Genomic DNA, 13,049 nt, shown 5'->3' on the forward strand with positions numbered 1-13,049 from the left:
AATTGTTAAATCAAGTAAAAAGAACACTATCAAGTGCAACAAGTTTCACAAGAAGAGATCAAACATAGGACATCAAGTATTTGTTGAAGGAGCGCTTGCCAGGGTTAAATTTTAAGCCAATTGCGAAATTTTTGAAGTTTTGAACAAGCAGATCATTTTTATACTCAAGCTCATACAAATGTATTGCTCTTGAAACCCTTTATAGAACTTTACAAATTCCTTACTGAACAAGCACCGGTCATGCATACCTTTACAACTTATGCTTAGTGGATAGTTTTATTTTGATTATACAGACTATAATCTTTATGGATTGGGAACTATACAGCTCTTGAAAACTGGCATGGTTTCTGTCGGTCAAAGCGTTTAAATGGCACTTTTGCCTTTATCTTGGCACTGAGACAGCCACAAGTCCATCTGTTCTACAATCTGTTGCCTGACCTTGTGTACGGCATCAGGCGCACTGCAATTCTTTGCATTTCCTGAATAATAATCAAATAATGTCAAGAATAAACCAGTCAGAAAAAGGGTCTTCCATCTTGGCAAAGAGGTTTAAAGGAAAAACCATCGAGAATTAAATGTGCATAATCTGTTAATTACTTTGCAGACACCATTTAATCACTGCCAAACAACTATAAACATTCAGAAACAAATACTTAAGCGAGGCTAATCCACTCATTTGAACATATCCTTTAAATGTAAAGCTGTTCTGAGCTCATCATTTCGACTTGAAATGGGCAGCTTGAGAAAATTAGGATACATAACAGGCCCATCAATGTGTCTCAAGATGACAATTTTATCATTGCTATTATATTATAAACCAAAGAAAATAAAAGCAGTTACTATAGACAAATATTATAGTCACATGAAGGACAACTAGAAAGAGTACTGAACCTGCACAGACAGAGCATATACCTTCAAGTTGCAATGGGGATTGCGGGCATCCTCGCATGTCGCTTCCATGGCCGCAATTTTGGCAAGTTATAATGTAGGAAGGCACTAAAGATTGAAAAGCTTGATTTTATTCACAAGAAAATATGATATTTATGTAAATTAAATAAAAAAAATGTAATGTTCTCCTAAGTACTACTCCCTTTGTCCCAACCATTTCTTTACACTTTTTTTTTTGTTGGATGTCTCTTCCAATTCTTTACATTACAATACTTAACAAAAAATAGTAAAATTTTATATATAAAAATTAACTACATCCAGTACCTTCCTCTACTATACTCACTTCACACATTAAATATCAGTCGGTCCCACCAGTTTACCCACTTTTCTTTCTTTTTCCCAATGTTCTATACATTTTTATTAATCTCGGTGCCCAACCCATTTGTAAGCAAATAGAAGGGGACAAAGGGAGTATCATTTAATATATAGTTTGTAGCAGGAACTAGAATTGGATATATATGTGGGAGGGTTTCCGCCAAGAGGACTCCAAAATATGCATGCAAAATAAAAAAGCAAGATTTAAACCCAGACTATCATTAGCTAAAACTAATGCCATAGACCAAATGACGGGGAACACTAATCAGAGTAATAGCAAGTTATGTTATTAGCAAATAGTGTTAGCATATCCAGTAGAAAGAGGACTGATGCCCCCAAGGCAGTAACTTCTAAAATGTTCCACAGAAGTAGAAGGGCATGCATACCTTCTCCTTTTTATTTTTATTTGTGTGTGCGTGTGTACGGAATGGGAATGCATAGTAAAACTGTTGTAACACATCGTCTGATCATTAAAATATGATTGAAGGACCTATACAAGAGGATGCGATTGCACTGATATTTTAATGTCAAATCTACCAATGCAAACTAGTTCATAGCATGATTAGCATAAAATGGCCTGAAATCAAATGTTTGTCTGTGTTTATCAACTTATATCATATAGCATTTAATCCAAGTAATCGATAACTCACTATCTGGAGATGAAGTCTGCTTGGACGCATGCCTCCATGGATCTTGAGATCCATTTGTAAAGACTATCTTTGTACCTGTAAGAGACAACCCATAAGAGTGTGATGCAGCTATGATAGTGGCACTCAGCATAGTGAGAACTAAGAACACAGAGAAGCAAATTTAATCAACACTGAATTATAATGCTGAACCAAGGACAAGGATGCTCCGCCTTACTGTCAAAGAAGCGGAAAAAGGCAAAGAAGGAGGGATACTGGATAGATTAATTCCATAAAATCAAGCATACATCCGAAAAAGGACATATAATTACATCCCTGAATCAGAATGATCCTTTAGCCAACATATATGTACAGAGAGAAAGAGAGATAAACCAGTTAAATTAAATATCTCCTGATCCAGCAACTAATAACTTGGTTTCAGTTGCATTAGCAATATTTAACTGTACAGAGTACATTTATAATTCTCAAAATCCACATCCCTGGGCTTACTAGTGTTACAAGTAACACAGTCATTCCAAAGTGTGGAACGTAATCTCCCATAAATTGTGTATGCGGGACGACTCAAAGACCCCGATTAGTAGTTACTCTTTCTCAGTTCTAATCATTATAATAAGTCATAGTTTCGCCTTTGTGAAGCCATAGTAACAATTGCTTTGATTATCTTGTTATTGTTTTGTAGCTGAACTAGTCTCCTACTGTTCCTTCTACATGCTCAAAATTTTTCACAGAATTGTCTCCAATCTCAAGTTAGCCTTGGACCTTCCTTTTTATTTTCTATTCCGAAAGGCGATCATTTAGTGTTCTTATTTTCTTTCATTGAAATTTGTAGGTCACAAGATTTTGGTAAATCAAATTGCGCGCGCATTTAATTGGGACAAGATGGAATCATTATCTGGGATGAGGATTTGTATTCCCAATTCCATGGCATGACTAGCGAATCAAGTAAATGAAATAAGGCATGCTTATAAACAGCAATTATGTATGTATAAAGCAGCAGATATCCTTGTGAATATGTATTTACAAGATTTGTTTCCTACTATTGAATGGCATTGGCAGATATACTCAACTAAACGCAATTAAACAAAATTGTTTACAAGAACAGATGAGTAATATCAGATAACTAGAAATAGATGATCCGTACCAGCAATTTTTGTTCCCCCATAATACAAATTTGTTTCATCCACCTTAGGGTATATCCCCTCTCCAAACACATTTTTGCAAAGATCCAGATGGTATCTGTCACAGAGAATCGAACAATTTGTCATACAATTTTTAGCTTTCCTGGAAGAGATACCAGATTCTATAGCAATAAGTTAAACCCAAAGACAATATTAGGTTGAGCGTTGTTCAAAGACTCAAATGCCAATTATTATCCGACTAGAATACTGAAGGATTCACACATACTTTGTATCAACCTTTGAAGAGCGAATACTGTCATTTGCTGGGGCAATCTGGAAAAACGCGACTTCAGTACAAACTTGGAACCACCATAACCGATCTTCATTGCCAGTTTCTATCAGATATTTCTGGTTGTAACTCTGGGTGCTTACACCGAAACTCTTGACATAGTACTCATTAACATACTTGGCATATGCACTCTGAGTAGAAAACATGTAACAATTATTTAGAAATGCAAACCTGAATATCGGCTGCATCTTAAATGCTTGTTTCAGCATTCGGCACATAAATTTTCGGAGGAAAAGAAAGAGAGAGAGAGAATCATACAAACTATCTCTGAATAATCCTCACTTCACAAACTTACCACAGAAAACATAACTGAGAAACAGCATTCATTCGAAAATCCCGTTCTATTCAAAATTACAAGAGAGTATAACGAGTAAATAATACTATGCACGCATTTAATATTCTGGGTAGGAAGTGTTGAGAACCAGTCCATCTAAAACCTTAAGGTGTTAGGAGGAGGGCTTACCAAGATCATATTCTAACATTCCTCCTCACTCGAAAGCCCATTTATGGGTCGAGAGTGGATCACGGGCGCCCATCTTTTCGGGCATAAGTGGCTCTGATATCATGTTAAGAACCATTCCATCTAAAACCTTAAGGTATTAGAGGAATGCCCCAAATGGATCTTATGCAGGTGATCAAAGGAGGCTTTACCAAGATCAAATTCTAACATTCCCCCTCACTCGAAAGCCCATTTATGGGTCGAGAGTGGATCACGGGCGCCCATCTTTTGGGGCATAACATTGCCCTCGTGTCCTTAATAAATTCTGAGAATATTGGGGGTGACGGAGAGTCGAACTCAAGACCTCCGCCAAACCAGAGCTCTGTACCATGTTGAGAACCAGTCAATCTAAAACCTTAAGGTGTTAGGAAGAGGCTTACCAGGATCATATTCTAACAGGAAGAGGTGTTTGGCAATTTAGACAAGGCATGAGATACGATAATGTCCAAGGTTATGATATTTCACATGGATGCTAAGAATTAAACAAATCTAAAAATCTTCGGAAGATTAGAATACTAATGAATGTAAGTATAAACCCATGCCAAAAAAAATAAAATTCAAGCAGATTAACGTTGTTACCCAAACTTGGCTGAAAGTGTCCAAGTGTAGGACTCGCTGATTTTTTAAAAATATTTCAAGTTCTTAGCCTAATATCAGTGTCCATACCCATCCCTTAATGTTGAGTGTTCAGCACGAGTTATTTAGAAAATAAATAATTGGGCCAACAAACCAAAGTGAAAATAAGAGCTACAAACAGTAAAGAGTCGACAAATAAATCACTCTTTATACATTAACACTCTGATAAACTTTTAAGATTATTATAAACCTATCATACATCTAGCAAGAACAAGGGCTTACCACTAAATCCTCTCCAGCCTTCTTTGCTTCAATAAGAGGGGAGCATAATCTATCTGGATTTCCATATTGAAACTGCAATATTCCACTACATAGTCATGGCTAATATACGGTAAATTTGTTATTAAATTTAATCAATAAACATGCAAACTCACGGCTATGGCTGCAGCATCGGCTAGAAAATATAAAAAATCACCATCAATTTTCAACTGCAAACACAAAGATTTTACATGCAATTAGTTTTGTGAAAGGAAATAAATATGCATAAATGACAATAAAATGCATTTTTATCATATCTTCATAACTCAAGAGGTCGTCTTTTTTCTAGTAAGTGGCACACGTTTATTTCCGGTACCAAGGGTTCCACGAGAAATCTAGATAAAAAGTATCAGCTGCACTTACTAGAATGGATAATTGGGGTAGAAAGTGGGGTAAAGAATAAACAAAATTCTGGACAAGGATGCACAAATACACATTCCTTCAGCCATTCCTTTCTTCAAGGTTCGAGTAAGGTTCATTTTTTCCTATTGCAAAATGGATAGTCATCCCTTCTTAACCATATTCTTAAAAATTTTACCATAAAATATTTACACCAATTATCATAAACTCTGCACTCTTATCACTCCCCTACATTTTTTTTCATAATTTTTTTTTCATTTTGTTCCATCCAAGTGAGCACAACCTAAAGTGAGAGAAGCTCTGTGGCAATCAGGGGCGGACCTATGTTGCTGCTAGAGGGTGCCTAGGCACCCACTCAGTCAGGTGCTCAAGTATTAATATAGCATAGTTTTTAAACTTGGAACCAACTAAATTTTGGTAAGGAACCCACTAAAATTAATTAAGAAGCTCAATTTTATTCAATACAACCCAAATTTTGAAACCCAAAACACTAAAAGCACAGTAGGAAACAACTTTTGAAATACAAAATATTTTTCATGTGTGTGAATTTTGCACATTTTTATTAATATCCTAAATATTATTATTTTTATATTTATACTAGGAACCCACTATAAAAAATTTCTGGGTCCGCCACTGACTGGAAATTCTATAGTCACTAATTTGTTTTGCCACTTTCTTCCTTCAAGACCAGAATCCAGATACCGTATCATGGACTACCTTGTTATATATACATGCAAAAGTACTGAGTTATGTTCACTTCACATAATACAAGACATCATAATGCCAGTTCTACACATACTCAATGCCCGTCAAATCATTAAGGATACCTAAAATATAGTACAAGCACAATGATCTAATCACTTTTGATGAGGCTACACCAAGAACAATTGTATAAGCTGACCCGTAGAAAGATTCATACCTCAGCAGCATTAAACAATTTCTTCAGAGAATTTCCATCTGATGCAAGCCTTTGGTCAACAAGGGTCGTAATTTCTTGTAGCACAGATTTACACTCTGGGCCTGCAGACTCACCAATCTGCACCAAAAATATTTAGAAAGAACTTACATCTTGCCAATTAACAAATTGGACACAGCTGCAGAGTTTAAACACAATGAGATAATTATCCAGAAAACCAGACTTTAACTATTTATTTAAATTTAATTAAGAAAGAACATTTATGCCTGAAAGGAGAACTAGTGAAGGTACTGAAAGCACCCAATTCTCTCTAATAAAAAACGAGACAACATTTTTCCGGAACCGCAATCTAGAGCAGGATCCCCCCCCCCCCCCCCTCTCTCTCTCTCTCTCACACACACACCCATACCTTCTAGCTAGAGGCTTCTAAATCTGGTTTAGGGGGGAATAATAAACTTTTATATGAAGGGAATAGACTAACTTCTATCATGAACAGTGATCACAAATTATGTATACCAAGCTCCAGGTAGACAAATGCTAGAGAAAGACAAGATAATTGAACTCGTGTTAATGTCCAGAGTGCATCTCAATTCACAGTGGTCGAAAGAAAGTTCACCATAATAGGGTTTCAAATAAGGCAGAACATTCAGCTGGTAAAATTCTAAAGTATTGAGAGTTTTTAAAACTAGAGAATACCTATCAAAATGCACTCATTATTTTAATAGACATAAAGGTGGCTACAGAAACTTAGTTTACCCTTCTATAGTTTCTTGCTGATGTAATATTTAGTGGAAGGGCTGCTCTGGAGGCTGGCAGAGGTGTTCTTTTTTATCTTACTACTCAATTTCGGCACACACAATACATACTATTTCTCTCAACTGTTTTTAATAATTTAATGAGATTGCTTGTGCCTATAAAGTTATTCGATGAGAGTAAGAGCCCACTAAGGTTTTCTACAACTGCAACTTTATGTAATAGCTTATATATAAGCCAGATGACCCCTGGTTGCCTAAGAACTACAGAAAAAACTATATCCACCTGTTGATCAAACTCAGTGTAGTTATAAATAGCAAGGACAACTCCAGAACTTGCAAGACTTCCACATGTCAGGTGAGGAAACTTCAGACGAAACCATGCGCTAAGAGCTCCAGAGTATGAAGTACCAAATACAAACCAAGGATTCTCAACGCCTGATCTGTTAAGCTTCACATTTAAATTTTCCTGCAAAACAGGTCGGAAATAGATTTGTAAGGCAAATTAAAAAAGTTGTTAATGCAATCATATAATCAAAAGATTAAAAGGTTGCAGCTTGTTAATAATATCTAAATTTTTGTATAGTAAGCCACAATGATAATAGTCAAGTTACAGTAAACAAGGGGTCAATGAAAATTTGCCAAATACCTACCTATTTGCAATTTTTCATGCATCTGTCACTAATTTCCAGTTGACCAGGAGGATTGTCCTCCCAATTTGATGTTTTTCCCTTGGAGTTTCAAATACTATGCTTGAATTACTAAATTTTCTGATACTATCTGCAGGAGCAGAGGGAGTCATGGCAGGTGGGGTCAAATGAGCCCACTAGGTTTTTAGATTTCATGACTAGTACTCCCTCTGTCCCAGCGAGTTGTTTACATTTGGGACAAAGTGCTCGACACACATTTTGAGCCTCTTATAAATTACAGTTTCATATAAAAAATTCTCTTCTGAAGAAAAATTTGATGTTAAAATTTTTATTCGAAAAAGAAAATTTAAATAAGTTACAAAAATATAATTTATATACACCTTAAAATGCGTGTCAAGCAGTATAAAAAAACCCGTAAAGAAATGAGTGGGACGGAGGGAGTATAAGTATATACATATTGGTGTCTTCAGAAATACAGAAGGGGCTTAATCTAAAAGTTGAATTGCTATACTTTTAACGTTAGAAATTACATTACAAACAGCAGAGTTAGAGTTGAGTGTTATGATGATATGCTACTACAATAGAAAATCAAAAGGAGATTGGATTCATGACTGCACGCAAATTGCTTTTCTGTTGCTGCTCTATCAAATATCCAAAAATTTAAGCTATTCTCCTTTCCTTTTTTTCTTAAATTTAAAAATGAATATATTATTTGTTGGATAGTTGCTTCGCTGTTCGTAATGCAATGTTTAGTGTTTATGTCATGCCAATTCTCTGTTGATATGTTCAAATTTTTTATTCTCCGATATATATAGTGGATAATGTTCATGAGATTATCTCAGATAAGTATTTTTAATGTAATCATGTTTTCACTTAAATCTATTATCTACTTGTCTCAGATAAATATACTTGAATAGTATCAGAAAAGTCATTCTTATATATATCCTAATTTGTTGACAATGTACTAACTGTTAATCAATCAGTATATATATTTAAGATATGTGTTTAAAGGGCAATAATGTGAAGATTTTAAATGTGAAAAAATAAGAAAATGTTACTTCTAAAATAGTAGTCTCCTTAGTCTATAATCATATATAGTAACCTCCCTTGTATTGTCAAAATCTTTTTTAAAAAATTGGCCCCCACTAGCCTTAATGGCTGAATCCGCCAGCTGACTATCTGCATATTATATATGCTAGTTTCTTGATAAATTCGTGACTAAGACTTTTCCAATCTTATAGTGTATATATTTTATTTGCTATTACTAACTAGTACTTAAAAGAACATCCATTAATATATATTTTAAGTGTAAAGGATGAACACCAAGGTTTAGTGCAGTGACAACTGACAAGCATGCTTTTCTAAGATAGCTAATTTAATGTGCATACAATGCAATATTACACTTGACTCTGGTATGTATGGTTGAGAGGATCAACTAAGAAATTAACTGACTATCCATGAGTTGACTGCTTGTTGGCTTATCAATAGAAATATTAACTACTAAAAAGTGGAGTATTCTGACACTTGGTATAATCATTTAACTGGCAACAGTATCACATATTGTATATGGCTCTGTTGACAATACATATCGCACAAATAAGAACAAAGTGATCCTAATTTAATATGTTGCAGAGTAGAACACACTAAACTTTTTATTACATTGATTATTTTAATAATCAATGTAATGATGAACCTTTTTATGATACCTCTATTTTTTTAATAATGGCCAATTACAAAAATTTAGTAACACGTTCTTGCACTAGGGCTTGAACCTTCAACCTCTTATTACCAACAGGAGGGATATCTGCTAGACAGCTAGGATTATTTAACAATACTTACTGTAAATTAGTTGATCCCAGTGATTTATTTAACATATTTACTTCTCTATAATTTAATATTTTTTTCTAATATGACAACAGATATGTATCTTTACAAAGGTGATTTATATAACCATATACAAACAAAATAACTATGCCAGATCGTCAATGAAACATTCCACTGATAGAATAACTTGCCTGATAATATTGACGAAAAACGGCCAAGTCGAAAAGTGCCTGGTTTGATGAAAGATATTTCAAATTCTCTGTTGTAAAGGATTTGAATGGGGAACTCTTCCCATAGTAGCGATGCTCGAGAGAAACCACAGCAGCTCCAAATTTCTTTGCCAAAACCTATTTGAAAGTAAGAGAGTTAGACATAGTCATCTAATGATGTCAGGAAATGACCCTGTAGTGGTGCATAACATTGGACTAATGTCTGAGTGCAGCTGGGTCAGTCAACAGCATTCTAAGAAGGTTTGCAAATAAGAATGCGAAGCCCAACAGACTCCTCCGAGCAATAAGAAGGATGTGGGACTTACACTGATATAATCATTTACTATTCCATTGCATGCCGCTTCGCCACAAATTTGTAAAAAGATTGGCCCATCTGGAATCCGAAAGTTGTCGGTATATTCATAATACCGTTGCGCAAATATACGATGATCCTGTCAATACAATAAAGCAAATGCCAAGATTACCAACATAAACTACTTAAATCTGAGCTAACAAAAAAATAAACCTAAATCTTTTATTTCTTTGTGAGTAAACATTTTGTATAGAACATCCACATTATATACAAAAACTGCAATTAAAAAAAAGACAAATCAAACCCATTCCTTAAAGATATATAGAACTTCTCTAATTTTAATCTTCATTATGGCTTGCTTGGGCGATTTCTTATCTCATTTCTAATCTGTTGATTCAAATATTAATTTTCGTTCTGTAGCTATTTAAATTCACTTTATAACCTATAAGAAAATGTTAGGGGCCCCAAATTGGCTCCCCCAGAAGTTTCCTAAATGTCACATCGACCAAAACAATTAAAAACTTTTTATTCTTCCACATTATATGTGCCGCATCACTTGCGAACAATATTTGGTACATCTAGCACAATTTACTACATACTAAAGCACATAAACCATATCTACATTACATGCCAAATAAATTATCGGTACAGGCAAAACACCTATAGACTGTACAACTATAACCAAAACTTTTAAGATGCAATTACAGTGTTACTTCAGTAAGTACAAATGTAAAACATAACTATTCGAGCACTCAGAGATTCATAAAACTGTAGGTATATGTATATGCGTGTAAACCATATATATACAATTATACATACACAGCATAACCTAGATAAGTAAGCTTTCAATAAACATATTGACTTCATCATATAATTTTCGATAAGTGATTAAAATTCTCCGGCCTGGAAAGTGTTCATTAATCTACTGTACATGTAATTAGAGAGATAGAGGGAGAGATAGAGAGAGAGAGAGAGAGAGAGAGAGAGAGAGAGAGAGGGGGGGAGGGGGAGAGGGAGAGGGAGAGGGAGAGAGAGAGAGAGAGAGAGAGAGAGAGAGAGAGAGAGAGAGAGAGATTACATAGGGCGAGAAGTGATCAAGAGACTGATTGAGCCAGAGAGGCGTAGTGGTGAGATAATTGCTGTTGCTAATAAGCCGGTCAGTGAATCGTGAGGTTGAAATTCCATGACTGATACTAGTGAAGAAACACAAAGCTACTAGAAACAGCAAAACTAAACTCATACATGCCTTCAGCTTCATCACAGGATACTTATAACTTATTTGTATGTATATTTATTTGTTTCAGACAATCAACTACTACAACTCAGTGGGGCGTGTATTTATACATGTAAAGTCAGACCAGATCGTTGAGTTGTGATTTGTGAACTCTGATCAATCCTGTTGTAACTTGCTTGCTTAACTTGGCAACAAAGTATGGGCGGGTCACGGGTTTGTCGCGTGTGGGCTTCGTTTGTAGTACGGCCCAGTATGATGATCCATTTTTTGTTTTAGAAGCGTCAGCCGTTTTTTTTTTAATACTATCGTATTTTTAAATATAATTTATGATTATTTCAATATATAAATTTATGATTATGTTCTTAGGAGATTCGAAAGAATTGTCTAAAACTTTCAGAGTGATATTAAAATATTTATATGTTAAGATCGAACTTGAATATCAAACTATGGAACATTTGCATCAATTCTCTTAATTGTGTTCTGAATGTGCAAAATAGGTATCGAATTTCTTTTTAAATGTGACAATGTCACAATAATGGCAAATCGAAAGACATTTTAACTGTCTATCCACCTACTTTAATAATTGTACTAGTTTCATCCCAAATATACCATATAAGTTATATATTATATTCATTAAGAGATTTAGAAGGATAACTATACAACTTCGTCCTTGCTTCAAAAGAAAAACCTTCTTCTTCCCGAGTTCTATATATTAAATTATAAATAGACAAAAAATGGATTTGCTAATATAATTTTACGTCACATACAAAATAGGATAAAAAAACCTCTAGTTATGTAGGAGTATATAATTTTAAGTAATACTCCACCTTTTCTCGCCATCTCAACTCATTTCCTATTTTTTCATATTTTCCTAATTTTCTTGGACTTGCATCCAACAACAATGTTACGAATACATATAGAATGATCCCTAATAAGTGTATCGATAGATCGGGATATCCTAATTTTTTTTGAAAGCAATCGGAATATCCTAACTTATTTCAGATTTAGAATTTGAGTGTTGAATTAATTTTCAAAAATCACACATGACTTGATTAGGGTTGTGACGTATAATATTTTTTTATCTTCTTTTAGGGGAAATCTTAGAAATAAATCTCGTGTACAAACCATCCTACTAGATCCATGTAAATTGGGTGCTTATGCACTCAATTATTTGTCATATATGATGTTTGGGGCAAATTTTTAAAAAATTGATGTATCAAGTGATCGGAGATGAATAAACGTAAAAGGACTGCTCATAATTTTTGAATTATTATATTTGAATCAACATAAATTATTAGGCTTGTCATTTATATAAATTCTAGCTGTCACGGATAATTATTTCCAAATGATAATTATATTATACCATATTAGTATCATACTAAAATTTTTATAGTTAAAATTAACATGTAATATTTGTTATATACATATTTATCAAAAATATACAAAATGTAATCAAATACAAAATATAATGAAAATATTGATAAATCTAATATAAATTTCAAATATCTGTACAAATCTGCTTGTAAAATTATTTCGAAACATATATAAACGTTAGTTATTAAATATGAGTAATGAGTCATATGAAAGTGAAAAATGTAAAGAAATATTTAACCATATAATTTTATAGTATATAATTTGAATATGAGAATATTTTATGGTTGGTTATTGTAGTAATCCTTCTGAACTGATCATTGGGTCAAAAAGATTAAGTGCTCATCATTCCTAACAATCGAGTTAAATAAAAATATTCAAATTCGTTAGTTCGTGTACAAGAAAACACAACTTTACGGATGTAATTTTGAAATCATTGATCGAGATAGATAAAAATATTCAAATTCATTAATCGTGCACGAGAAAATTTAACCCTATCAATAATTATAAAACTTTTCATTAAAGAAACAAATGAAAGAGGTAATAATAATTTCATGACTTTTTACCCTTAAATTACATGATTTATATCCGCAAAAACAACTCAAATACGACATAACACTAGTATTATATCCGCAAAATAACTCAGTCAA

At 33.8% G+C, this 13,049-nt stretch overlaps 1 protein-coding gene across 1 annotated transcript; it reads right to left on the bottom strand.

Annotated features, from left to right (window-relative positions):
• Positions 1–95: 95 nt before the first annotated feature.
• On the bottom strand, positions 96–11,272 carry LOC108195930 (probable serine protease EDA2). Its single transcript, XM_017362947.2, has 12 exons — positions 10,873–11,272; positions 9,808–9,933; positions 9,464–9,619; positions 7,085–7,267; positions 6,050–6,166; positions 4,887–4,940; positions 4,735–4,806; positions 3,315–3,508; positions 3,052–3,146; positions 1,914–1,988; positions 913–996; positions 96–479 (listed from the first exon to the last, which is right to left on the bottom strand). Exons 1-12 carry the CDS (start codon positions 11,050–11,052, stop codon positions 364–366), a joined length of 1,452 nt encoding a protein of 483 aa, XP_017218436.1. The 5' UTR covers positions 11,053–11,272; the 3' UTR covers positions 96–363.
• Between the last annotated feature and the right edge of the window lie 1,777 nt (positions 11,273–13,049).

This window comes from Daucus carota, chromosome 7 (assembly GCF_001625215.2).
Source record: "Daucus carota subsp. sativus chromosome 7, DH1 v3.0, whole genome shotgun sequence".
Lineage (NCBI taxonomy): Eukaryota > Viridiplantae > Streptophyta > Magnoliopsida > Apiales > Apiaceae > Daucus > Daucus carota.

Excerpts from the sequence above, each read along its gene's own strand:
- LOC108195930 (XM_017362947.2), bottom strand. The coding sequence starts at position 11,052 with ATGAAGCTGAAGGCATGTATGAGTTTAGTTTTGCTGTTTCTAGTAGCT. Across the intron at positions 4,807-4,886 it reads CCGATGCTGCAGCCATAGCC|TTTCAATATGGAAATCCAGA; the intron begins GTGAGTTTGCAT and ends GGAATATTGCAG. Across the intron at positions 3,509-4,734 it reads AGGCTGGAGAGGATTTAGTG|AGTGCATATGCCAAGTATGT; the intron begins GTAAGCCCTTGT and ends TTTTCTACTCAG.